Raw genomic sequence first — 26,429 nt, forward strand, 5'->3', positions numbered from 1 at the left:
AATGCCGCTGATGATTTCCGGCGGCTCACTACACTGGACCTGTAATGTTATAAAATATTGATTTTATATCCCCGGGGCAAGAACCTAACCCTGTAGCCCCAGCTCCCCCACATCAGTACTGCTGATCACATCTTTTGAGATGTTTAAGTTATATGCCACCTAATTCAATCAGGGCTGAATTAGAACCTTAACAAGAAACTATGAACTAATCTAATGGTGGAAATGGGGTTCTGTGCTCACCATGGGGATCTCACAGGACTGACCGGGGTCCATGCTGCTGCAGTTAGCAGACCCCATGTCCTGTCCACTGCCCTCCTCCACACCTGCAGTTTGTTCGGAGTCAGGCGGTTCAGACTGAGCCTCCTCCACGACTGTGTGGTACTCAGATATCTCAGAGTCTCCCTCTTCTGATGCCTCATCATCTGCTTCATACCCAGACTCATCGTTATCTCCTATTTCAGACTCATCGTCATCCACGACTGTGTGGTACTCAGATATCTCAGACTGAGTCTCCTCCAGGACTGGGTGGTACTCTGATATCTCAGACTGAGTCTCCTCCACGACTGTGTGGTACTCAGATATCTCAGACTGAGTCTCCTCCAGGACTGGGTGGTACTCTGATATCTCAGACTGAGTCTCCTCCAGGACTGTGTGGTACTCTGATATCTCAGAGTCTCCCTCTTCTGATGCCTCATCATCTGCTTCACACCCAGACTCATCGACATCTCCTGCTTCAGACTCAGATATCTCACAGTCATCGTCCTCCAGGACTGTGTGGTACTCTGATATCTCAGACTGAGTCTCCTCCACGACTGTGTGGTACTCAGATATCTCAGACTGAGTCTCCTCCAGGACTGGGTGGTACTCTGATATCTCAGAGTCTCCCTCTTCTGATGCCTCATCATCTGCTTCACACCCAGACTCATCGACATCTCCTGCTTCAGACTCAGATATCTCACAGTCATCGTCCTCCAGGACTGTGTGGTACTCTGATATCTCAGACTGAGTCTCCTCCACGACTGTGTGGTACTCAGATATCTCAGACTGAGTCTCCTCCAGGACTGGGTGGTACTCTGATATCTCAGACTGAGTCTCCTCCAGGACTGTGTGGTACTCTGATATCTCAGAGTCTCCCTCTTCTGATGCCTCATCATCTGCTTCACACCCAGACTCATCGACATCTCCTGCTTCAGACTCAGATATCTCACAGTCATCGTCCTCCAGGACTGTGTGGTACTCTGATATCTCAGACTGAGTCTCCTCCAGGACTGTGTGGTACTCTGATATCTCAGAGTCTCCCTCTTCTGATGCCTCATCATCTGCTTCACACCCAGACTCATCGACATCTCCTGCTTCAGACTCAGATATCTCACAGTCATCGTCCTCCAGGACTGTGTGGTACTCTGATATCTCAGACTGAGTCTCCTCCACGACTGTGTGGTACTCAGATATCTCAGACTGAGTCTCCTCCAGGACTGGGTGGTACTCTGATATCTCAGACTGAGTCTCCTCCAGGACTGTGTGGTACTCTGATATCTCAGAGTCTCCCTCTTCTGATGCCTCATCATCTGCTTCACACCCAGACTCATCGACATCTCCTGCTTCAGACTCAGATATCTCACAGTCATCGTCCTCCAGGACTGTGTGGTACTCTGATATCTCAGACTGAGTCTCCTCCACGACTGTGTGGTACTCAGATATCTCAGACTGAGTCTCCTCCAGGACTGGGTGGTACTCTGATATCTCAGACTGAGTCTCCTCCAGGACTGTGTGGTACTCTGATATCTCAGAGTCTCCCTCTTCTGATGCCTCATCATCTGCTTCACACCCAGACTCATCGACATCTCCTGCTTCAGACTCAGATATCTCACAGTCATTGTCCTCCAGGACTGTGTGGTACTCTGATATCTCAGACTGAGTCTCCTCCACGACTGTGTGGTACTCAGATATCTCAGACTGAGTCTCCTCCAGGACTGGGTGGTACTCTGATATCTCAGACTGAGTCTCCTCCAGGACTGTGTGGTACTCTGATATCTCAGAGTCTCCCTCTTCTGATGCCTCATCATCTGCTTCACACCCAGACTCATCGACATCTCCTGCTTCAGACTCAGATATCTCACAGTCATCGTCCTCCAGGACTGTGTGGTACTCAGATATCTCAACATCACCCTCTTCCGCTGTTTCGTACTCAGATAGCGACTCTTCCGCTGTTTTGTACTCAGATACCTCAGACTCATTGTCATCCACGATTGTGTGGTCCTCCGATATCTCAACATCACCCCCTTCCGCTGTTTCGTACTCAGATAGCGACTCTTCCGCTGTTTTGTACTCAGATACCTCAGACTCATCGTCATCCACGATTGTTTGGTAGTCAGATGTTTCAGAGTGAGATGGTTCATCCTTATGGAGCCACTCAGACTCTTCGATGCCCGGTTTGTTGAGAATGCTGCGCATTCGGCTGAGCAGCTCAGCAGCGAACTTCTTCACTGCTTGCTTCCTCCTTGTGTCTTCACGCAATGACACCCAGGTGATGCCTTCCTCTAAAATTGCGGGACAAATATTTCATGAGTCAAAAAAGCCAAAAAAATAATACATAGAAAAATAAAATAAACACAGTACAGTACACCTCAAACACACGTCAACCTAAGGTTAAAACTGGTTTGTACAGCACCCGGTCTCCTTCTTTGAACATCCAGGATTTGCGGCGGTGTGGAGCCCAGATGTTGGCGCTTCAGGAGCTCATCCTGCAAAAATACGATAATAAATTTATAAAATGTAGATGTTGTTATTGTGGATTATTTTGTGATATTCTGTCTCTCGATGTTAAAATGTACCTATGATTAAAATTCTACACAGTTCCATTCTTTGTAAGTGGGCAAACCTACAAAATCAGCAAGGGATCAAATAATTATTGCTCCCACTGTAAGTAAAGCTTTAAGTGTGTTAGTTCCGTAGCTAGTTATTATAAAGCATGCATTCATACTTTGAGCAAAGATGGAAAGATATTTTGGTCTCACCGGGCAAGTATCGCAGGGCTGGTTGGTGTTGGTGATGGCATACTCGGAAGAGACAGGGATGGTGTTCCTGCTCTCCTCCATCTTGGAATGGAGGTCCTGCTCCGCCTTCATAATTTCCAGCTGGCTCTCCATCTCGGCATCCTTATGGACCAGGCTGATGGTTTCCGGCCCCTGTTCACCCCTCCTGGGGACCCAGTTATTCTGAAAGAGATAAGAGAAGGGACCTGGTACCCAATACTTCCATACTAACTTGCAATGGAAGAGATGACACAATGGTAGGAAATTATGAAACATAGGCAGAAAAGTAGAAAAGGTAGGTAGAAAACAGGGAAGAAGGGAGGAAAGGATTTCTAAACAACTATGAACTGAGGCCAGAACTGAAGTAACGGTGTGCTACCTGTCTCAGATCCATCACATCTTGTAAGATGAAGCGTAATCGGGATGTGGTCTTCTCCTCTTTTATGACCTGGTTCATCTTACAGAAGTACCCATCCATTTGGGGCTGCAGACACAGAAGACAGAAGTGAACTTGTATCCATTTTTGTGTGTGTATTGTCACGACTACCTAGCTCACAGTAGCAATGGCATAGGGGAGACCACACCGATTCAAAGTTCAAATCAGAATCATTTATTAAATCATATGCTTCCAAAAGATCAGTAAGTCTAGGCAAACAAAAATGTCGTGAAAGTCAGCAAAATGTAATGAAATGCAAAAAGAGAGGTGAGGGGAAAGATTAGAGAAAGGAGCTGCAGCCAGCCCTCGTAGCACAGGGCCAGAGCAGCAACGAGAGAGAGAGAGAGAGAGAGCTGCCATGCAGGAACTGGTTTTAAACTCCCCAATCATTAGCCACAGTGGCTAGCCAGCACAGCTCCCCCTGCAGACCGGTAGGGAGAGACTCCGAAATGTATTATGTGAAGCCAGGTAGAGTGAGGCGGACCCAGCATGGCAAAGTCGGGCGTGACAGTATACAATAAGTGTTTAAGCATGACAGATATAGCCATGCAGTATGATACCTTGATGTCCTCGTAGTCCAGGATTGAGCCAGTGGTTGCAAGTAGGCCGCAAATACACTCCAATGCCTCCTCACTCTGGCTGTCCAGAAACGTGCCGATGTACGCATGAATGACGACTTCCCTCACCATGCCAAGCTTGAAGAGTTCCCCAAGGAACGTCATGCTACCCACTGCCCGCCGGCGGTGGGCGGTGACCTTGGCCTCAAGCTCTATCAAATCAAGTCTCCCTTTAGCCTGGGCACGAGGTGTGGTGGGTGAGGAGGTTGAGAACAGAGAGAGAGAAGGCAACATCAGAACAGCACACAAAACAGACATGATGAGCAAACTACCATCTCTGCCTATCAAGAAAGATATGAGTGTGAACACGTTCACCCTACAGTGGATTTTGTGAACTTATTGGGCAATTAGAGCACTTAGGACAAAATTATCGGCTTCTTCACAGGCAATACTCTTACCAGTCCATCCATCCCCATAACAAAATAAACAAGCCATGGATCCAAACTAATTTAGTCCATGTACACATTCCTGCCTGTGGTTACCATGCTAGTGGCTTTTAGGTCCTGCCATTCCTTCTGCAGGATCCGGCCATTGACCTTCCAAAATTCCTTCCGGCAGAGATGCAGCATCAGCAACCGGAAGTTCAGTTGGAATGTGGGATTAAGGCAGGGGACAGTGACCTGAGGGAGAAATTAAAAGATCGGATTCCATAACCCGCAGAGGACACTCACTAATAAAGTGACAGTGGAGGTACATTTTTGTACTTCAAGGACGTACCCAAATGTACCCTGAAAGTACAGTAATATTCTCTTTGGGTACAAATTAGTATGTTTTCCAAGTAAAAATGGTACAAATTAATATTTTATATATATACGGTACCGCCACAGTGACAAGCATTTGTGGCATTTAGGCAATTTCTGTACCTTTATTTCTAAGATAAGACAAGATACACTGTATTGAACCATGTACAGTGTCCTCTGCATTAGATAGATCTTAGCTACTTAGAAGCCTGGGAACCAACTCCAGTTCTGAAGCCAATGCTTTAGTCAAGGGCAATCAATGGCAGGAGTAAACATTTAAAAGTCAAGTGTTCCAGACTTATCCATTAGAATAGGCAACCTCTAAAGCATATACCGTAGCATGGACATAGCATACTCACTTCCTTAAGGCTGTGACACAGCAAAGCACAGGTGCTGGCGAATTTGAGCTCACAAATGGCTTTCTCAAAGATCATACTAGCAACACCCTCAAGCTGAGCCTCTGTATTAATTGAGAGCTCAGTGACTTGCTTCATGAGCCGCTCAAACTTTTGGATGGTCAGCTTGTTGAGAATGCTGCGCATTGAGCTGAACAGCTCCTCGGTCACGGTCTCCTCTGGGGCCTGTTCCCCTCCAGTCTTCTTCACCACTGGCTTCCATGCAGCCTCTGCCTTGTGAAGGTTGACGTCTTCAAGGAATGACACCCAGCTGATGCCTTCCTCTGAAATTGCGGGACAAATATTTCATGAGTCAAAAGCAAAAAAAAGAATACACAGAAAAATGTAATAAACGCACCTACATTATACCTAAACACACGTAAATCTAAAGTTAAAACTGGTTTGTACAGCACCCGGTCTCCTTCTTTGAACATCCAGGATTTGCGGCGGTGTGGAGCCCAGATGTTGGTGCTTCAGGAGCTCATCCTGCTTATACGAGTTTCGGTCATATAAACAGTTGGTGACCTTGCTGCAGCAGACCTTGATCCAATCTTGGGCGGCCATCTCAGAAGGCTGGAATGGGGTACAGAAGAAAACCCAAAAACTGCTTATTACTCCTGTTCAAGCCTATTTACTATCTGTGAATTAGTAGCTCAATTATTTCATGCTTTGCCTCAAAACCAGGGGAAGGGGAAGACATTTTTACGAAATTTATCCAAAAAGCAAGATATAGGCTAAATATAGTTTAAAAGTGTATCACAATGATGGTACATTGTGGTTTTGATTTAGACGTGCTCTAGACTGATCAGGAGGGCTTAATTTATCAAATTAGCTATGTATATCATTTGCAAAAATTAAATAAGCATTAATGAATTTTTTGAAGTCCACACATGCATTATTCTATCTTTTCTAAAGTTTTAAATGTGTTATTTCCATAGTTTGCTATGCAGCTACCTTAAGCCAGCCCTGGGATTTGCTATCAATGTCATTCCTTTCTGGTTTTATAACAATCATTTGGCCAAACTATTGGCTTAGTTACACCGGTTCATTCAAATTAAGACAAAAACTAAAAAAATGTAAGTGTGACAAATGTTAAAGTAAAATCCAAAACAGAATCCGAAAATCCGAAAATCCAAAACAGAAAAAGATACTGGGCAGCCCATCAAGATTGTGTCTAAAGTAGACTTATTGGGCCTCATGCAAAGGACATTTTCGTATTCTCAGTTTTTCGTATAAAGGGTTCATACAAATGTGCCACATCAGATTAAAAAGAAGAAGACCTCAGAAAACTGTCCTAAATTAAGATGGCCAATGGGATTAACAAGAACACGGTTAGGGTCATGGCTACCTGACTGGGTAGACTGCAGGTCTTTGATTTTTTGGCAAAACATAATATGACAGACTGTTGATCTTATTCGCCCTGAACAGTCCACTAAAATACGTTATTGAAAACATTTGAGGCGAGAAATAAGTAATGCAGTTGCTGAATCCTAATTGTATTTGATCTGCAACGCCTAGTTTGAAAGTCTGATTGAGAGTTTGACCCGAGGTTCTGCATTGCAAGTCTCTCCATAGGAGATTAATGGGAATGCGTTTACATAATTCATCAGACAGGTCGCCACCACTCGTGAATGTTGTTCCTACCTACGAAAAAAATCAAATACTAGAACACTGGTAAATGCGGAAATCGCTCAAACAAGCGATTTAATAAAGACATCAGTTAGTGAGTGGTTCTTGCACGAGCCCCAATATAAAAGTATTTTCTGAATTCCCCACAAGAATAATTGTTAATCACCATAACATTTAACTAATGAAATGTTAATATCATGTACATTGCTATAAAATGTGGCCTGCATAAAATCATAGTAACTACCAATAACCTGCATTTCGACCACTCAAACACTATATTGAGATTATATATTATTGACATAAGCCAACATGGGGAAACGTACCTTATATTATAATATATTCAAAAACGATGCACACGAACGAAAGTCTTTTAACTTCAAATGAAGGTATTAAGTGAAATGAACTGATATATGTATATATATATATAGTATATATAGATTATTGCGTCATAGGGGGACACACGGCAATCGCTCTGTACTGCTGTGTCACGCGACTGACAGCGTTCTACGTTGTCGTGGCAATCTGTGATGCCTCCAACGCCGGCTGTAATGTTCTGCATATTCACATCGTGGTTTACACAATCATACATTTTATCGTCGGTTGGACACAGCTGTCAGATAGCATGTATGCTCAACCCGTTCCCTTGCCCTGCAAAAAAATATTGACCAATTGTATTCACAACATTAGTAGTAGCTACAATCCTAGTAGCAGATAGCTTGTAGCATATACTTTTCAGTCAGTTTGGACGAACCCACATTTTTATCCCTCGTCGTTTACGTTGTGAATCAAAAAGTCATAGTCTTCTGTGAAAAACGAAGCGCAACTTCATAAAGCGACTGTCTTTTTGCAGCATGCAAGTGTGATTAAGTCCAAATCATGTGTGTTACGGCCTAGTTCGTTAACCGACCGCGACATTGTGAGTCAGTGAACACCTGCATGATCCCGTGTTCTTGAATAGGCGATGGATCGTTCTTAAGCATGTGACAATTTCCTTGACTATGTCACTCACTAACGGCAAAACATATTTTCTGCACACAGCATCATTTTTCGGTAAGACCATGACATTTTGCAACTCGGTAATCAAGTAGAGGTTTCATTTATGGCTATGATAATTAAGTGACGATCTAGCTAGCAAATTAGCTACAATGCCGAGCGGAAGTTTCCCTCGTCTTCGAAATGACTTTACGTCCAAAAGAGCTACGATATAACCAGTTAGCTCGGATATATAAGTAATCGTGGTGCCACAACATTTATTAGCTAATTATGTTGTAAAGTACCTCGTAGCTCGCTAGTTTGGACGTTACACTTGGTAAAACTGGTCCTTGCGATTTTTCAGCACACTGGTGAGTTATATGATAGAACACATTCAAAGTAAGCTTATCAGTGACAAATTGGTCCGAGCAAACTCCAGTATTAAATCTGTAAGATCTTGCCTACTAAAATTGCAAATCCACCTTTATCTTCTTTCTGTTGACAACCTTCATTTTTCTTATCCCAGGTGGGTAATAATCTTTGGCTTTGACTTCTCTCTCCCGAACAGCTCGATTTAAACAACCATAAACTAACCATAATAATGAATCTGTGTTATCGTTGTATATTTGTCCTTTGTGGTTGACCTGAGATTTAAAAAAACTATATTTTTGGCGGAAAAACAAATTGAGTCGTCCTCTGTGTATTAAGAGCGATCCATATCGCGATGGAATCTATGCATTTTTTATTTATTTATTAATACAGGCTAACATGTCCAACATTGTGCTTAAACAAGATAAAAATATGCATCTTTGAGCTGAACAGAATGGTCTTAAGCATAATAACAAATTATTTTTATTATTATTATTATTATTATTATTATTATTATTATTATTAGTTCAGGGTGGACTCCTGCCTCTTGCCCAGTGCATGCTGGGATATGCAGCGTCACACCTCCTCCAACACCCCTAAAATGCAGGTCAAAGTGCAAAGGTTATTCATGGACAGTGGTGATGGGTTTACAGTAAGGCGCCAGGGCCCAGGTGAAGGTTATTCACGGACAGTGGTGATGGGTTTACAGTAAGACACCAGGGCCCAGGTGAAGGTTATTCACGGACAGTGGTGATGGGTTTACAGTAAGACACCAGGGCCCAGGTGAAGGTTATTCACGGACAGTGGTGATGGGTTTACAGTAAGACACCAGGGCCCAGGTGAAGGTTATTCACGGACAGTGGTGATGGGTTTACAGTAAGGCGCCAGGGCCCAGGTGAAGGTCATGATAAAAGATCCACACAGCTGCTGGGCCCATAAAGGAATACACCAACATTTTGGGAAATATGCCTTTTTTTCGACTTAAATGCTCCCCTAAATGCACCTGATGAGCTGGTTGGTGCCTTGCATGGCAGCCAATCGCCGTTGGTGTGTGAGTGTGTGTGTATGAATGGGTGAATGAGAAGCATCAATTGTACAGTGCTTTGGATAAAGGCGCTATATAAATGGCAACCATTTACCATTTTAACCATTTATATACACAGGTAAATTAACTGAAATGATAAGCCGGTGTGAGTGCAATTCGTTCCAAATTTTGTGTTTCTGTAAAATATCTTTGGAACGTCTATAAAAAAATCCACATGACTAAAATTTAAAATTAATCGAAAAACAACTGCTGGACTTGCACTGATCCGTCACAGTATTTATTACTTTTATTCTGAAATGAATTATTCTATTCAAATTTGCGGTTTGTTTCCGTTTATTCTCGTTCCGTATATTGGCTTCTGTTTCATGCTGTCACTACCGGTCACTGACGACAAACTATATATGTATAACAATATGCACCATCACGTTGTACTGCTTGTACTACTGGCTCTGCTGACACCCTGCAAGTAAAGAGGTTAAACCAACTGATGACTCTGTACTCTCTGACCGGAGCCCTGTAGTGGTCAATTATCCAACAACCAGTTTCAGGGGTCCAATCGCCAATAATCCATTATCACTGTTGTAGCATCAGAATAATCCTGACAAAAAAGAAACAAGAGTGATGAAAAAAGGTTTTATGTGCGCATCTTTTTATTTTAATTCTTGTTTTTTTTTTTTTTACAGTGACACTTTACATTAATATACATGTATATACATCACACCAAATTTACATAATTTTAAAAATAATTCAAAACAATCCTGTAAAAATCAAATAAGTTCTTGCATCACAGCCATGACTTCAGAGGGACAGTTCTCAGATGGACTCTAAGATGGTCGCCAACAGAGGACAAATGGGACATAAAGATGGCCGCCCAGGACAAGCATGAATTACTCAGCTCACTCATCACATCAAGTGACCGGCATCCCTACCACCACAAGGAAAGGCCTTTTCCTCTGAAAAACCAGCTTCTCAACATTACAACCCCATTAATATTGCCAAACACACACACACACATACACACACACACACACACACGCATACAAATTGAAACCATAGCTCAGCTTATTCCAGTGAATGTGGATGTGTTACATAAAGTTACAGGTAAAAATAAAATCCAGTTAACTCTGCTCTACACACACAAAAATACAGTTGGCGCCTACCGTTCTGTGTGCAGTACTGACATCTTTGAGAAGTGATGCTTTAGTTTGCAGCACTGACACACACTGACCTGAGGTGATGCCTTTATGAAAGCCAACATTTCCCTCAGCAGTACTGACACTAAACAAAGGGTCAAATTGTTTTAGATTCAAATACTTTTCTTTGCTCAATTGATCATGCCTGGTGCCACTGAACCAACAGAGAGGACCGGAAGGTGCACTTATTGATAGTATTGCATAGGTTCCAATACACCAGACAAGCTCAGTAAAATATTTAAATCCAAAATGGTTACATACCCGGGTCTGACTGTCTGAAACACACACGCGGCAGTCGGACATCGTATCCACTTTAGAGAAAGGTGTGTAAGGTTGCCGTTAGCGACCAAGACAGCAGTGGCACAGACAGTTATGGAGCGGATTCCTTGGACTCATTAAACTTAACCCATTAAATCCAGTCCTGACAGAGGGAGGGGTCATTTTAGGCACCCCCCCCCCCCCTTCCAAATCACGACACCATTTACAATTACAGAGGCGCAACAGCACATTTTCAAGAATAGCTGTGGTGAATACTCGACAACAAAAAAAAATTGGTATGGTGAAGAAAAATTGGCTTGTTCTTCACCACACACTAGACACCACTAATGAGATGGCAACACAAAGCAGAGATCCTCTGTGTGTCTGCTGGTTTTAACACGGTTTAGGAAGCACATTCAGTGGGTTTAAACACACCTGTGCCCCTTCCCCCGTCCCCGAAATTACACAAACACACAAGCTGCGTGAAAATTTTTTCTTTGCCATACAGACACCCACACACTCTCGCACACACACACACACAGCCGCGACCCTACACGCACACACACACACACACACACACACACACACACACACAGCCGCGACCCTACACGCACACATACACACGCTCATGTACACACACACCAGGGCTCTACAGTACTCCCATTGGCGTGTGCCAACTGGAAACTATGAATTGAGATGCATTAGTGTTCCTTAATTTTTCAACATGTGCTCCTTGAAAAAATGTTAGCCTACAGCCCTGCACACACTCACTCCCTCTCAGACACACACACACTCACTCACTCTCAGACACACGCACGCACGCGTACACACACATACACACACTCACTCTCAGACACACGCACGCACATGCACGTGCGCACACACACACTCACTCTCAGACACAGACACACGCACGCACGCACGCGCACACACACTCTCAGACACGTGCACGCGCACACTCTCACTCTCACTCTCACTCACACACAGGAAGGTCATATTATTGCATGCAAAAACAGCGCTTTGCTCATTTCATGCACTAACACATACAGTAGAAAGGCGTGTCCGATACGAGAAAAGACCACACGAAACAGCACAGCACAGGCCACGCCCCCTCACCAGCGATGTCAGAGTGACACCAGAAAGGGGTGTGGCAACCATAAGCTACAACCTCGTTTTACCGTGAAGAGCAAAACCTTCCACTTGGCACGAGCCGATCAGCGATCAGCAGTTCAGCGCCGCCCATCAGATGACCACTGACCAATGTCCACCCAGAACCTCTTCTTCTACTGGAAGACTACAATTGATGTTTTCTTTTCATAAGAAAAAAAAAACGAATGTAAAAATGTCAGATATCTACATTAAATAAAAGCTCCAGTGATCCAGTTGCTCCAGTTCCTTCGCGAGTCACGACGCGGGCGAAATCGTGTAAACGCGCGTCAGAAAGGCGATCAGGGAGGAGTCCACGTTCCTCCACATCCCACCAGGTTTGGCAAGCTGTGGTACTCATCACTGCCTCCGTGGCACTCCCACCACCGGCCCAGCAGGTGTCAGTAGTCAGCCACAGGCCACTCCGACTCCGTCAGTCAGTTCCAGTGAAGAACAGGGAGGATATGAAAGTAAGGTGTTTCCAGCTGATAAGACTACTCTACTGTAAGGGACTCCACACAGCTGTTTCTCAGGAGGTGGATTCTCACACCCAGGAGCCAGAGGGACTCACAGACAGAAGAGGCGGGGTTTAGCGGAACTGGGGTTCCTTCCTCTCTCCTATAGGGCACCAGGGATCCCGCCCATTTTAATATTTTGGATAAGGATTCAGGGGAGGAGTCTGATTGGAGGAGGAGTTAGGAGAGGAGCCTGATTGGATGAGGAGCTGGGGGAGGAGTGTGACTGGGGGAGGGAGCTGGGGGAGGCGGGTGATTGGGGGAGGGAGTGGTGAGGAGGCGTGTGATTGGGGGAGGGAGTGCTGAGGAGGCGTGTGATTGGGGGAGGTGTTTGGGCTCCTTCATGGCGTCTGCGACCCCGCCCATCTGAAGTTTCCCAGCAGGCTTTGCACGCCCTTCTTGACGCTGCTGCCGACGCGGCGAGCCACAGAGTCTGGAGGCCCGGGGAGGCAGGAGCCCGAGGGGGGGGGGCGCGCGTCCAGACACTTCTGATACCGCAGCTGGGGGTCAAATACACATTACCATCACACATTACCATCACACATTACCATCACACAGTACCATCACACAGTGTACTCTACACACATTACCATCACACAGTGTACTCTACACACATTACCATCACACAGTGTACACTACACACATTACCATCACACAGTGTACTCTACACACATTACCATCACACAGTACCATTACACAGTGTACACTACACACATTACCATCACACAGTGTACTCTACACACATTACCATCACACAGTGTACACTACACACATTACCATCACACAGTGTACTCTACACACATTACCATCACACAGTGTACTCTACACACATTACCATCACACAGTACCATTACACAGTGTACACTACACACATTACCATCACACAGTGTACTCTACACACATTACCATCACACAGTGTACACTACACACATTACCATCACACAGTGTACTCTACACACATTACCATCACACATTACCATTACACAGTGTACTCTACACACATTACCATCACACAGTACCATTACACAGTGTACACTACACATATTACCATCACACAGTGTACTCTACACACATTACCATCACACAGTGTACACTACACACATTACCATCACACAGTGTACTCTACACACATTACCATCACACATTACCATCACACAGTGTACTCTACACACTGCACTTCACACCTCATTCACGCATTACAATCACATCTTTACCCAGTCTGACTCCATCCACACCATCACCACCAGTACTGTAGGCTAGTATGACCGGGGGGGGACCCTGGAGGGGCGGGGCTCACCATGCACGCCGCCTGCACGGCCTCTGATAGGCTGGCCGCGTTGGGCTCGCACCAGAACATGTGACAGATGAAGTCCCCCGGGCCCTCGGCCATGATGAAGGCAAAGGAGCGGACGTCCTTCCCCACGCCCATGAAGGACAGGAAGCGCACGCGGCACTCCGACATCACTTCCTCTGTCTGCAGCAAAGCCAACGCAGAACGTGTCAGCGGGGCAGTGAAGAGCCAAAGAAAAAACAACAACATCCAGACGGAACTTTCACTGCCTTTCTTGGGTATTTAGGAGTTCTATCAAGAAAGAGCCTCCATCTTATATCCATGTCTTAATCCTCCAATGTACAACACATCCCAGTATTTCTTCTGTGGTTTAGTCATGTTCTACACGTACAACTGTAATTTGGCACATCTGAACCTACTAATAAGCAGCTAAGAAACATCTCTAACTGTTGAATGAGGTGTGCTTTGTTAGGGAAACCTACAGGATAGTAGATCTCTGGGAACAGGGTATGACAGCCCTGCTCTAGCTGTTGAATGAGGTGTGCTCTGTTAGGGTTGGAGTGAAAACCAACAGGACGGTAGATCTCCGGGAACAGGGTTTGACATTCAGTGAAAGAAGGCGGAACAATTTCCTCTGTCGCCGTGGCAACTCACAGGTGCGCAGGCGGGTCAGGTGACCTCACCTGTGTGCAGCGTATGGTGAGGGTGGCCGACGCCACGTCCACGGTCACCGGCGTCCAATCGGGCTTCTCCTTCGCCTTCAGCGCCGTCTCCAAGGCAACGTTCACTGTGTCCACACCTGGGGAGAGACAGCACTGACATCATCAACATGCAATGCGCCAGGAGCACACCTGGGGAGAGACAGCAGTGACATCATCAACATGCGACGCACCAGGAGCACACCTGGGGAGAGACAGCAGTGACATCATCAACACGCGACGCGCCAGGAGCACACCTGTCGGACACGTGAGAGGACACGAGCCTCGCTCCCGTGTACACGCACACGGCATGCACACGCAACGCGTGACCACTGACACGGACACCACACATGGCATCATCACACGGTTCCACAGGTCTATAGCCCAGGAGCCAAAAACGCCTGTGTGAACACAGGATAAGCTCGCTCTGGGTTATCCTGAGCCTGGGGGGCCAAAGATAGCCTAGGCCTAACTACAGAACAGGGTGACAATGCCTCGTGTCAGATTTCCCATAGGGCTTTATTACATTACATCACATTAATGGCATTTGGCAGACGCTGTTATCCAGAGCGACAAACAGTTGATTAGACTAAGCAGGAGACAATCCTCCCCTGGAGCAATGCAGGGTTAAGGGCCTTGCTCAAGGGCCCAACGGCTGTGCGGATCTTATTGTGGCTACACCGGGGATCGAACCACCGACCTTGCGGGTCCCAGTCATGCACCTTAACCACTACGCTACAGGCCGCCCCACTTACGGGTTCATGGGCAGCACACCGGACACCGGAGCGCACGCGACAGACGAGATCAGCCCCTCTGATGAAGCTGACCATCACTACAAAATGGCCGCCTCTGGCCATCACTACAAAATGGCCGCCTCTGGCCATCACTACAAAATGGCCGCCTCCAATGAGACCGCTCCTGAACTGACACACTGATGAGGCCGGTGTTCACACACAGCTCACAGCACAGATTCAGGACTGAAGGAGAAAGGGTCCATTTGCAAATCCCATCAGGCAGCTTCCTCGTGAGCAACAACACGCTCACCCAGCTCAGTCCCACCAGTGCTACAGAGCCCCGCCGCCCTGGACGACTCCACACAACCGGCAGACACGTTTCAGGGTCACCGTCTAACTGCGCTTTCCCGTTTACCCAATGACTTCCCACCTTTTGTCTGTCCCCCGGACAGGGAAAAAAGTACAAGCCATCAAGCCATTTGCGCCCAGTTGCTTTTTGCAGGCTGCTTAAAATAAAAGTCACCAAACAAGAGGACAATATAATTTAGAGATGACTAGACGATTAGTACAAGATTGAAGGTTATTATACTACTGCACTAAGCGAACAGGTAGAGGAAAACAGTAAGGCTGAAGGTTATTATGCTATCATGCTATGCTAACAGGGAGATGATTAGAGCAAGGTTATTATGCCAACACGCTATGCTAACAGGGTAAGTTACAGTACGTTTATGCTATCGTGCTATGCTAACAGGTAGAAGAAAGAAAAGAGCATTCCTTACCGAAGCGTTCCTTACCTACGGGTTTGGCCACTGGCACGTTGCCAAGGTAACACACCTGGAAGCGCTGGAACAGCTCGTTCTTTGGAGCAGGGAATTCTGGGAAGACAGAGGAAGGGACGGCGAGGAGAGAGGGAGACACAGAGAGGGGGAGAAATGTAAATAATAATCATAAAAACCTTATGAAAACATATAAATATTAAACTACAGAGAGGCTGAGTTTGACAGCGAGCAGACCCTCCAGCTGTGTGGAAGCTCGGTTACCCTGAAAGGGAATCTCCACCAGTTTGGAGGGGTCGATGTCGAGCCGACCGAGGCAGGGCCTGGAGGACTTCCTCTTCGCCATGATCTGCAGAGAGACGAGAGTTCAGAGAGATAAACCCTTTAAAAACCTGAGGGCAGGGGAGCATCAGAGCCAAGAGGCAGGGCAGGTGAGCATCACAGCCAATAGGAGGTGGGGAGGTGAGCATCAGGGCCAATCGGACGCGGGGCAGGTGAGCATCAGAGCCAATCGGACGCGGGGCAGGTGAGCATCAGAGCCAATCGGACGCGGGGCAGGTGGGCTGTCGCGGGCAGAGGAGCTCACCTTGGAGCACACGTTGTGCATGCTGGTGGCGATGTTCTTGGCGGGCGTGTCGCAGCGGAACACGTGACACTTCAGCACCTGGGTGGGCTTGTCCCGCGCCACGTACGCAAAGTCCCTGGAGACACACGGCAACGGTTAGCACGCCAGCCAATCACAGCGCGGCGGCCATGTTACAGAGGATGAGGATGATGAGGAAGTTGAGCAGCCATGTTGGTAATGGAGTTTAGCACAGCGTAAACAGATGAGTGTGAATGGAAACCATTTAATTGAAATATAGGACCCAGAATTGCCATTCTGACAGGGTGAAAGGAAATAAACAGAACAGTAATTATCCTACAAATGCTTCTCCAGTGTTACAGAGGTTTAAGGAGTTACAGGAGAGAAGAGGAAAGTGCTCTATGAACCAATTCTGACACCTACCAGCGAGGGCTGGGCGATATAGCCATCGCGGTATAAAATCTTTTTTTTTGAAGCTCAGTAGCGACCATCTCTGGCATGTGGTGTTAGATTCCTTGCAGTGTGTATTATTTAATCACAAGTGAAATGCTTCCGGCGAAAGAAACGTCATTTGTGTCTTTTCAATGTTGATGTCACAGCAACAGGGCCATCTTGTTTAAAACATGACTACAAGGATTTAGAGCAAAAATGCAAGCGATGTGTTTCTCAAAACTAATGGGCAGGTTAAGCAACATTGCAGAGATAAAGGTGAGGTCTTTTCTCCCCGGAGGCATTTCCCTGAAGCTTGGAGATGTGCTGCCGTCTGAGGTGATCTGAGACGAGAAGAACGAAGCCTCCCGCCACCTGCCAGAGACGGCTCTTATTGCGCTGAAAAAACCATTCCATGTACCGCGATGGCTATATCGAAAGAAAGATTGCCTACTGGCTGTACCGACTCTTTTACAGGTTTACAGAGATATGGATTTCATGGCTCATGGATTCCGAGAAACCATGGGATGAGGAACATTCCGGAATGGAAGAGGAGGGTTACCCTGACAACCACAACAGTCACGGTTCTAAGGGTGGGGTGTGTGTGTGTGTGTGTGTGCGCGCGAGTGTAATGTGTGTGAGTATGTCCGCGTGTGCCCGTGTAATGAGTGAGTGTGTGTGTGTGTGTGTGTGTGAGGGAGTGTGTGTGTGTGTGTGTGTGTGTGTGTGTGTGTGTGTGTGTGTGTGTGTGTGTGTGTGTGAGAGAGTGTGTGTGCGTGTGTGTGTATGTGTGAGTGTATGTGTGTGTGTGTGTGAGGGAGTGTGTGTGTGAGTGTGTGTGTGAGTGTGAGTGTGTGTGTGTGTGTGTGAGTGCAGTACACTACCTCTCCCTGTGTCCACAAGGCAGCAGGTTAGAAAGGAGGAAGATTCAGCAGAAAAACAAAAGAAGAATCAAATCATCTGAAGAACTCAGGAAATTGACAAACTGACACTTTCCCAAACTTCTTAAAAATAAATTAAAAAGCAAACATGTAATCTACCAAGAAAATAACACTAAACAACAAAATAAAATAAAAACGTATCCAGTGTGTTGGCAAAAAAAGAAAATAGAGAACTAACAATAAAGCATAAAATGAACATGCAAGTCTCTACCTCGTCCACCAGAGGGCAGCAGAGGCCTCAGGCGGGTCTGACATGAGGTAATGCCTCTGGCACGTGAGCCAGTGATTCACAGTGAGGTCAGAGCCACGGTATAAATACACAAATGCCTCCTCAGCACTAAATCAGGCCAGTAAAAGCACATCACGCTCTGGACTGGCTCATATACACACACAGGGAATTTACTGAAAGTCACTACATTTAGTCATTTAGCAGACGCCTTTAATCCAAAGTCATTCACAAGCACATAAGTTGCTCAGCAAGTGAAAATCATCAAACCCATAAATAGTTAGGGTTAGGGTTAGTGCAGTGCAGTCATGAACAAAAACCATCAGAATTGGTGCAGATTTTTCATGCAGACTGAGCCCTCCCCCTCAGGTTTTCGGGGTATAGACTGAGCCCTCCCCTCAGGTTTTCGGGGTATAGACTGAGCCCTCCCCTCAGGTTTTCGGGGTATAGACTGAGCCCTCCCCTCAGGTTTTCGGGGTATAGACTGAGCCCTCCCCTCAGGTTTTCGGGGTATAGACTGAGCCCTCCCCTCAGGTTTTCGAGGTATAGACTGAGCCCTCCCCTCAGGTTTTCGGGGTATAGACTGAGCCCTCCCCTCAGGTTTTCGGGGTATAGACTGAACCCTCCCCTCAGGTTTTCGGGGTATAGACTGAGCCCAGTCCTCAGGTTTTCGGGGTATAGACTGAGCCCTCCCCTCAGGTTTTCGGGGTATAGACTGAGCCCTCCCCTCAGGTTTTCGGGGTATAGACTGAGCCCTCCCCTCAGGTTTTCGGGGTATAGACTGAGCCCTGTCCTCAGGTTTTCGGGGTACAGACTGACCTGCCGTTGTCACGGCCCACGCCCCAGACGCGGATGCTGACGATGGGCTGGGCGTGCAGGAGGTTCTGATCCAGTGGGTCCATCAGCTTCAGAGTGTCATCCTCCAGAACCAGCAGCATGTCCTTACCCTGCAGAACACACACACACACACACACACACACACAGGTTAATACCCACACTAACAACCTTACCCTGCAGAACACACACACACACACACACACACACACACACACGCACAGACAGGTTAATACCCACACTAACAACCTTACCCTGCAGAACACACACACACACACACACAGGTTAATACCCACACTAACAACCTTACCCTGCACGCACACACACACAGACAGACAGACAGACAGACAGACAGACAGACAGACAGACAGACAGACAGACAGACAGACAGACAGACAGACAGACAGACAGACAGACAGACGCACGCACGCACGCACGCACAGACAGACAGACACACACACGCACACACAGACAGAGACACACACACACACACACACCTCTCCCCAGATGCCCACGGTATCGTGCAGGTTGTGTTTGTGGTAGGACAGCTGGCGAATGCAGTTGTTAACGGCAACACTGCTCTTTCCAGGAGCCATTTCCTCCTCAGAGATCTCCACCCAACCCAGCGAGCGCACTGCAAAGCACTGTGGGTAGAGAGGTACAGGGTCAGAGAGAGAGAAAGAGAGAGAAAGAGAGGAGAGAGAGAAGAGACAGAGGGAGGGAGGGAGAGAGTGGGAGAGAGGTTACCTTTGACTCCAGGTCAGTGTTGAGTGAGGTCAGTTTCTTCTGCTCCTCTGACTGTGAGCTGCTGTACGGATAGGGAGAGAGACAGTGAACACACACACACACACACACACACACAATAAGAACATTTCCATAAAATAACAAACTGCAATAAATATACACTAAACAAAACAAAGATATTTCTGTGTAAACAGACATGAATATTGAAATCAGAAGGGGGTTGGGTTAGGATTAGGGCTTAGGGTTAGGGGTTATGGTCTTGGTGAGGTTTATGTGTGTGTGAGAGTGTGTGTAGGTGTGTAGGCGTAACGCAGGTTTAGGGGGTAGGGGGTAGGGGATAGGGGATAGGGGGTAGGGTTAGGGGATAGGGGGTAGGGGATAGGGGGTAGGGGGTAGGGTCAGGGGATAGGGGGTAGGTGGTAGGGGTATGGGTAGGGGGTAGGGTTAGGGGATAGGGGGTAGGGGATAGGGGATAGGGGGTAGGGGGTAGGGTCAGGGGATAGGGGGTAGGGGGTAGGTGGTAGGGGGTAGGGGGTATGGATAGGGGATAGGGGGTAGGGACTGGGGGTAGGGGGTAGGGATAGGGGGTAGGGTTAGGGGATAGGGGGTAGGGGTAGGGGGTAGGGATAGGGGTAGGGTTAGGGGATAGGGGGTAGGGTTAGGGGATAGGGGGTAGGGGGTAGGGGGTAGGGGTAGGGGATAGGGGGTAGGGGTAGGGGGTAGGGGGCAGGGCGTAGGGGATAGGGGGTAGGGGGTAGGGGGTAGGGCGTAGGGGTTAGGGGTAGGGGGTAGGGTTAGGGGTAGGGGGTAGGGTTAGGGGTAGGGGGTAGGGTTAGGGGATAGGGGGTAGGGGGTAGGGTTAGGGGATAGGGGGTAGGGGATAGGGGGTAGGGGTTAGGGATAGGGGGTAGTGGGTAGGGGATAGGGGGTAGGGGGTAGGGGGTAGGGCGTAGGGGTTAGGGGTAGGGGGTAGGGTTAGGGGGTAGGGGGTAGGTTGTACCTCAGGTTGATGGAGGCGTAACGCAGGGTCGCTCCCTCAAACTCCTTCAGGCTTCTGTCCGGCGCCACGTCTTCCTCCTGAGTCACAATCGCCATGACGACAAGGTGAAGGAGAGCGTCATTAGGCAACGTCTGAGTGTGAGGCTTCAGACTCAGCCAAACAGTGATCAGATCTGGCCTTGATGCCACTCTCTGAACCAATCAGCTATTAGACTGTCCATGCCTCTCACCTTCCAGATGTCAGCATCATCAAACTTGTTTGGCCGAGAAACGCCCCTCCATGTCAGCTATCACACACGCACACGCACACGCACACGCACACACGCACACACGCACACACACACACACACACACACACACACACACACACACAGAAAGGAAAGGGGGGAAAGGGATTGTCAGTTTTAAACAGCCAGCTTGATACCGAAGGGTACATTTCAGCCAGCTGTAGACTGGTGACATTTATTTAATCTTAAAGAAAGCAGCTTTCCTGAATCTGGGTCACCATTAAACACACACAGCCAGACGACCTATTTTACCAAAGAACACACCAGAGGAAGCTGAAGATCACAGATGTGATTTAAAATGGAAGATAACAGATCTCAAGGATGGGGGCCCTCGGCAGGCCAGGGCTGGCAGATGGTTTCAGGGGGGCCATTCTTCTGAATTCATGGAGAAATAATGATTCTTTCAGGCCTGAAATATCTCTGGAGCCACAAGTGTTTGGCTTTTATTAATGAACATTCTCTCCTACTATCGGCTGTTGAGAGTGTAATAGCTCTTTCTTGGGCGTGTGCGTGTGTGACTGTGTGTGTGTCAGAGTATATGTGAGTATATGTGAGTATATGTGAGTATATGTGAGTGTATGTGAGTGTATGTGAGTATATGTGAGTATATGTGAGTATATGTGAGTATATGTGAGTATATGTGAGTGTATGTGAGTATATGTGAGTATATGTGAGTGTGTGCGAGTGTGTGCGAGTGCGTTAATGAGCGTGTGTATCTGAGTATATGTGAGTGTGTGTGCATGACACACCTTAACCAGCAGTCTCTGGTATGTTCAGATAAGTAGGCTCTTACTGCACAGTCACATGGTGGAGCTCACACAGGCTATGGACAACACACACACGCGCACACAGACACAGACAGACACACAGACACACACACATTCACAGACACACATAGAAACACACACAGACAGACATAAACGCACACACAGAGACAGACAGACACACAGACACACACACATTCACAGACACACATAGAAACACACACACACAGACATAAACGCACACACAGACACAGACAGACACACAGACACACACACATTCACAGACACACATAGAAACACACACAGACACACACAGACAGACATAAACGCACACACAGAGACAGACAGACACACAGACACACACACATTCACAGACACACATAGAAACACACACAGACACGCACACAGACAGACACACACACACACACATAGACAGACACAGACACACACACACACAGACACACACAGAGACAGACAGACAGAGACAGAAACACAGACACAGACACACACACAGACACATACAGATACACACAGACACACACACACACACACAGAAACACATACACAGACACATACAGACACACACACACACAGAAACGCACACATAGACACATACACACAGACGCACACAGAGACACACACACACACACACACACACACACACACAGACACACACAGAGACACACACACACCTCGGGCTCCTCGGTGGGCGTGATGGCGGGGGACATGGAGGAGGGGTCCCGCCGGGCCCCGCCCTCCTCCAGCGGTGAGGGGGGCTCCCATTGGGTGGTGCCCGTGGGGATGTGCCAATAGTACGTCCCCGAGGTGTCCCGAACCCGCATCCACCCCGCCGGCAAATCTGAGTCCGTCTCAAAAGCACTGTGGTCCCAGTACGACTCTGAGAGAGAGAGAGAGAGGGGGGGGGGGGGGGGGTCAGCACTGAGGGTGGGGCAATGACTCAGCCAATCACACGCTTTCCCTCCCGTCTATAACCGCATCCCTTCCCCATTGCTAAAAAGTGACTTTCTAGACTGACTATTTTAATGAAGGTTAATGTTGGGCCTGTTTTCTATTGAACACACAAAGAATGATTTCACAAAGTCGGAGCAGAACTGGAGTGGAGGAAAGACCCTACACCACCCCGACGCCCTGAATCCCCGTACCTGGGTCCCCTGTCGGGGTGCAGTCCCCAGGGCTGTCCTGGGACAGGGAGGCCCAGCTGGCCTCCTCATCGCTGGGGGCCCCCACCTGGCCCTGGAACAGCAGGCACGGGCCCCTGCTCCCGAAACAGCCCCCCTCCCTCCGAGACTCGCTGTGGCTCAAGGTGTCCGAGGAGGAGTCAGCGTCCGGATCCTTCTCTCCGTCTCCGGGGCTCGGAACAGTGTCCCCCTCTCCCTCCACCCCCTCCTCTCTCTCCTCTCCTCCCTCCTTCTCCTCCTCCCGTTGCCGTGCCGACGGGGCGGACGTGTCGATGACTAGCGGCTCATTGGCTGCGTTCTTGGCCTCCAGCTCTGAGCACAGCTCCCTCAAGCTCTTCTCCTTCTCCTCCTCCTCTTTCTTCTCCTCCCCGGCCAATCCCTCCTTCTGGTCGTGGTTCTGGTAGCGGTTGCAGTTCAGGTCCTGCTGCTTCTCGGCCACCTTGCGGAGCTGGTTCTGACCCTCTTTGACCCACTTGGTGTTGCTGTTGCCGCCGCCTCCTACAAGCTCCTGCGTGTAGACATCGAATTCAGGAGAACAGGTGAGTGGGGGGTGGGGGAGTGAGTGTTTGGGAGAGGGGGGTACAGGTGAGTGGGGGGGGTGAGTGTTTGGGAGAGGGGGGTACAGGTGAGTTTTTGGGAGGGGGTGAGGGGTACAGGTGAGTGGGGGGTGGGGGGGTGAGTGTTTGGGGGGTGGTGAGGGGTACAGGTGAGTGTTCGGGAGGGGGGGGGTACAGATGAGTTTTTGGGAGGGGCTGAGGGATACAGGTGAGTGTTTGGGAGGGGGTGGGGGTACAGGTGAGTTTTTGGGGGTGGGGGTACAGGTGAGTTTTTGGGGGTTGGGGGTACAGGTGAGTGGGGGGTGGGGGGTGGGGGAGTGAGTGTTTGGGAGAGGGGGATACAGGTGAGTGGGGGGTGGGGGAGTGAGTGTTTGGGAGAGGGGGGTACAGGTGAGTGGGGGGTGGGGGAGTGAGTGTTTGGGAGAGGGGGGTACAGGTGAGTTTTTGGGAGGGGCTGAGAGGTACAGGTGAGTTTTTGGGAGGGGCTGAGGGGTACAGGTGAGTGGGGGGTGGGGGGGTGAGTGTTTGGGGGGTGGTGAGGGGTACAGGTGAGTGTTTGGGAGGGGGTGGGGGGGGGACAGGTAAACTCACCTGGCTCCCTCGGCGAGCCGCCAGGTTCTCTTGGTTCCTCTGCTGATTGGCCGCGCCCTCGTCGACGCCCACCATGCTGCCGTTGGCCGGGCTCAGGTGGGCGCGGCGGTTTTTCGGCGAGGAGGAAGAGGAGGAGGTGGACGACGAAGAGGCGGTGCCCTTGGCCTTGCCCTTGCAGCTCAGCTCGGCCTCGATCCTCACGCCGTGCGGGGAGCGGAGGTCGAAGGTCAGCGAGGGGGACGAAGATGAGGTCACAGACACCGCGTTCTGATTGGCCAGGTCTGACGGCTCCTCCAGTGACATGGCACAGAGCAGGCAGGCGAGGAGAGAGGCCGAAGGCAGGAGCGTCGGCCAACTAGGACAGGGAAGAGACACGGGAGAGACATCAGCCCGGGAACGACCACGGTGTGGCAGGGAACTGGGGCATCCCTAAATTCACCTGCCGACGCGGCGAGAGGGACACAAACTCAGCATCACGGGGCCGGCGTCCATTTCCCACCCTGCTCTTAACCCGCGGAGAACCACAGAGCCGGCTGTCTTTCCACTGTCCGTCATTTTATCTGTTAAAGCGGCAGATTACCCCGTGTGTGTGTGTGCGTGTGTGTGTGCGAGTGTGTGCGTGTGCGTGCGTGTGTGTGTGCGTGTGTGCGTGTGAGAAAGTAAGAACCAGCACTGCGTTGTGGCGCATCGCAGGTATGAAATGCAGCAACCCCCCCCCCCCACACACACATACATACACATCCAATGCAAAGTAACCAGCACTATAGTTTATCAAGCTGTGGTGATAGATTAAATGATATTTAATTATATAAAGCAAATAAGATAATATAGCCTATAGCCATTTTTTTTTTTTTTGCATAAGGACAATTTCCATATTGTCCTGGCCACGACATTGTTTGTCACTTCAATGTTCTTTTTGGGTTTTTTTTAAACACTCGTTTGTGTTTAAAATTATTATTTGTAATTACATAATTATTACAGACTGACATCAGAACAAATGGTCGGGCAAAAGAACGGAGACATTGACACGATCCAAATCCAAAGAGCTAGCCAGGATGCCGGGCCGGTGGCAAAGCATGAGAATTAATATATTTTGCAGCCAAAACATGATTTATGTTGTATGCGCCAATATCCAGAGTAGCCAACAGTTAACGTTAGCGGATAGGCTTCCTCGCTAACATTTTCAGGTAAATTCGTTTCCCCAAAGCGCAAAGCCAAATGTTAGCCAAATGCGTGTTAAATGCCGAGGTTGCTGGCGAGCTAGTTTAGGTATTTTCTCGTAAATAGTGTCGAAGTGATCTAGCTAACGCCAGCATGATGCTAGTTAACGGATCCACAAGGTTGAAACTAGTTAGCTACTTATCGCTAAAGCTCCAGTGATGCGCTCAACCAAAATGTAAACATTAAAGCCTGGGGGAAATTATGTAAATTGTAGGGCTGGGCCCAGGGGCCCAGGGTCCCAGAACAGACTGCATACATTTTCCTTATGTGACTGGCTGGCGAACTACGCACATACGGCCAACACAGCGGGACACGCTACCACCTGGCACCACCCAAAACATTTGGGTCTTTTGAATAGCCATGGGACAATGCGTTTGTAAATAAACAGAAATTAACATTCAACTCCCGGTGCCAAAACATCACGCTCAAATCAGCTGTGTGTGCAGATTTATACCACCACGGAACATAAATTATAATCGGCGAGCTACGCTAACGTTAGCCGCCTAGCTATGCATCCATCTTCAATCACAGTAGCGTTAAATATCCAGGCCCTTTAATAAACGTAAATCGTTTGTCTAATCTGAATGACAGATAATATAGCTACATTTAGCGCTGACGGGTAATCGTAAAATTAAAAGTTAATTTACCCTTTTATCGTGTCTTCTCGTCTATCCTTCTCCAACTAGCTACCAACACAGGACAACATGGAATATTTTCCTTTTACGTGCGGTCCTGAGGCGCAGCAGCAGCGTATTCCCAGAACACCAGAAGCCCAATCCCACGTCACCGCATTCGCGTCATTCCGTATCGCCGACGGGGGACGGAATTTGGTACAACGGGGGATCCCTTCTCCAAATTAGGAAAAGAAGGACGACCACCGCACACCCACTGTTCTAAAATAAGAAACCGGCGATTCAGGGAAAAATCAGTGGTTTCAGTGTGTAGCGGAGAATCTGGACGAGGTTTAGTCGATAAAGGAAGATGGAATGGGTCTCTTGATTTTAGATTTAAATACAATCAGCTTGATGACCGCGCAACTAGAACGGTCCCATAGATGTGGTAGGCGTTCATTTATATATTTTTTCATATAAAACAAGAATAACCTAACCCTTCTGAAAGTTCAGCGGCGTTACGCTTTCCTTTTTCAAGGTGCATCACGTAAATATAAAGCCTACTACTTTCATACGCTTCAAACAGGCCTACTT

General features: G+C 48.1%; 1 protein-coding gene across 4 annotated transcripts; it reads right to left on the reverse strand.

The window, feature by feature from the left end:
- Positions 1-9,870: 9,870 nt before the first annotated feature.
- On the reverse strand, positions 9,871-26,175 carry LOC133132749 (amyloid beta precursor protein binding family B member 1-like). 4 transcript variants are annotated; one of them, XR_009709167.1, is made up of 16 exons: positions 25,872-26,174; positions 24,004-24,358; positions 22,820-23,363; positions 22,349-22,554; positions 20,836-20,892; positions 20,607-20,683; positions 19,610-19,670; positions 19,360-19,506; positions 18,848-18,975; positions 16,436-16,550; positions 16,114-16,198; positions 15,853-15,948; positions 14,325-14,440; positions 13,648-13,824; positions 12,603-12,850; positions 9,871-12,572 (listed from the first exon to the last, which is right to left on the reverse strand). XR_009709167.1 is itself a non-coding variant. In XM_061248437.1 (15 exons), the coding sequence occupies exons 2-15, from the start codon at positions 24,304-24,306 to the stop codon at positions 12,692-12,694; spliced, it is 2,238 nt and encodes a 745-aa protein (XP_061104421.1). In that variant the 5' UTR covers positions 24,307-24,358; positions 25,872-26,175; the 3' UTR covers positions 9,871-12,691. The 4 variants fall into 4 exon arrangements, 3 of the variants coding, with proteins under 3 accessions (XP_061104421.1, XP_061104420.1, XP_061104419.1); XM_061248437.1 differs by having other exon boundaries at positions 9,871-12,850; positions 20,836-20,859; positions 25,872-26,175; XM_061248436.1 differs by having other exon boundaries at positions 9,871-12,850; positions 15,868-15,948.
- Positions 26,176-26,429: the final 254 nt, after the last annotated feature.

The sequence above is a fragment of the Conger conger genome, chromosome 7 (assembly GCF_963514075.1).
Source record: "Conger conger chromosome 7, fConCon1.1, whole genome shotgun sequence".
In the NCBI taxonomy this organism is placed as follows: domain Eukaryota; kingdom Metazoa; phylum Chordata; class Actinopteri; order Anguilliformes; family Congridae; genus Conger; species Conger conger.

Coding starts and splice junctions, on each gene's coding strand:
- LOC133132749 (XM_061248435.1), bottom strand. CDS start 24,306: ATGTCACTGGAGGAGCCGTCAGACCTGGCCAATCAGAACGCGGTGTCT. Junction 16,199..16,435: donor TGCACAACGTGTGCTCCAAG/GTGAGCTCCTCT, acceptor GTCTCTCTGCAG/ATCATGGCGAAGAGGAAGTC. Junction 14,441..15,852: donor CGTAGGTAAGGAACGCTTCG/GTAAGGAATGCT, acceptor GTCTCTCCCCAG/GTGTGGACACAGTGAACGTT.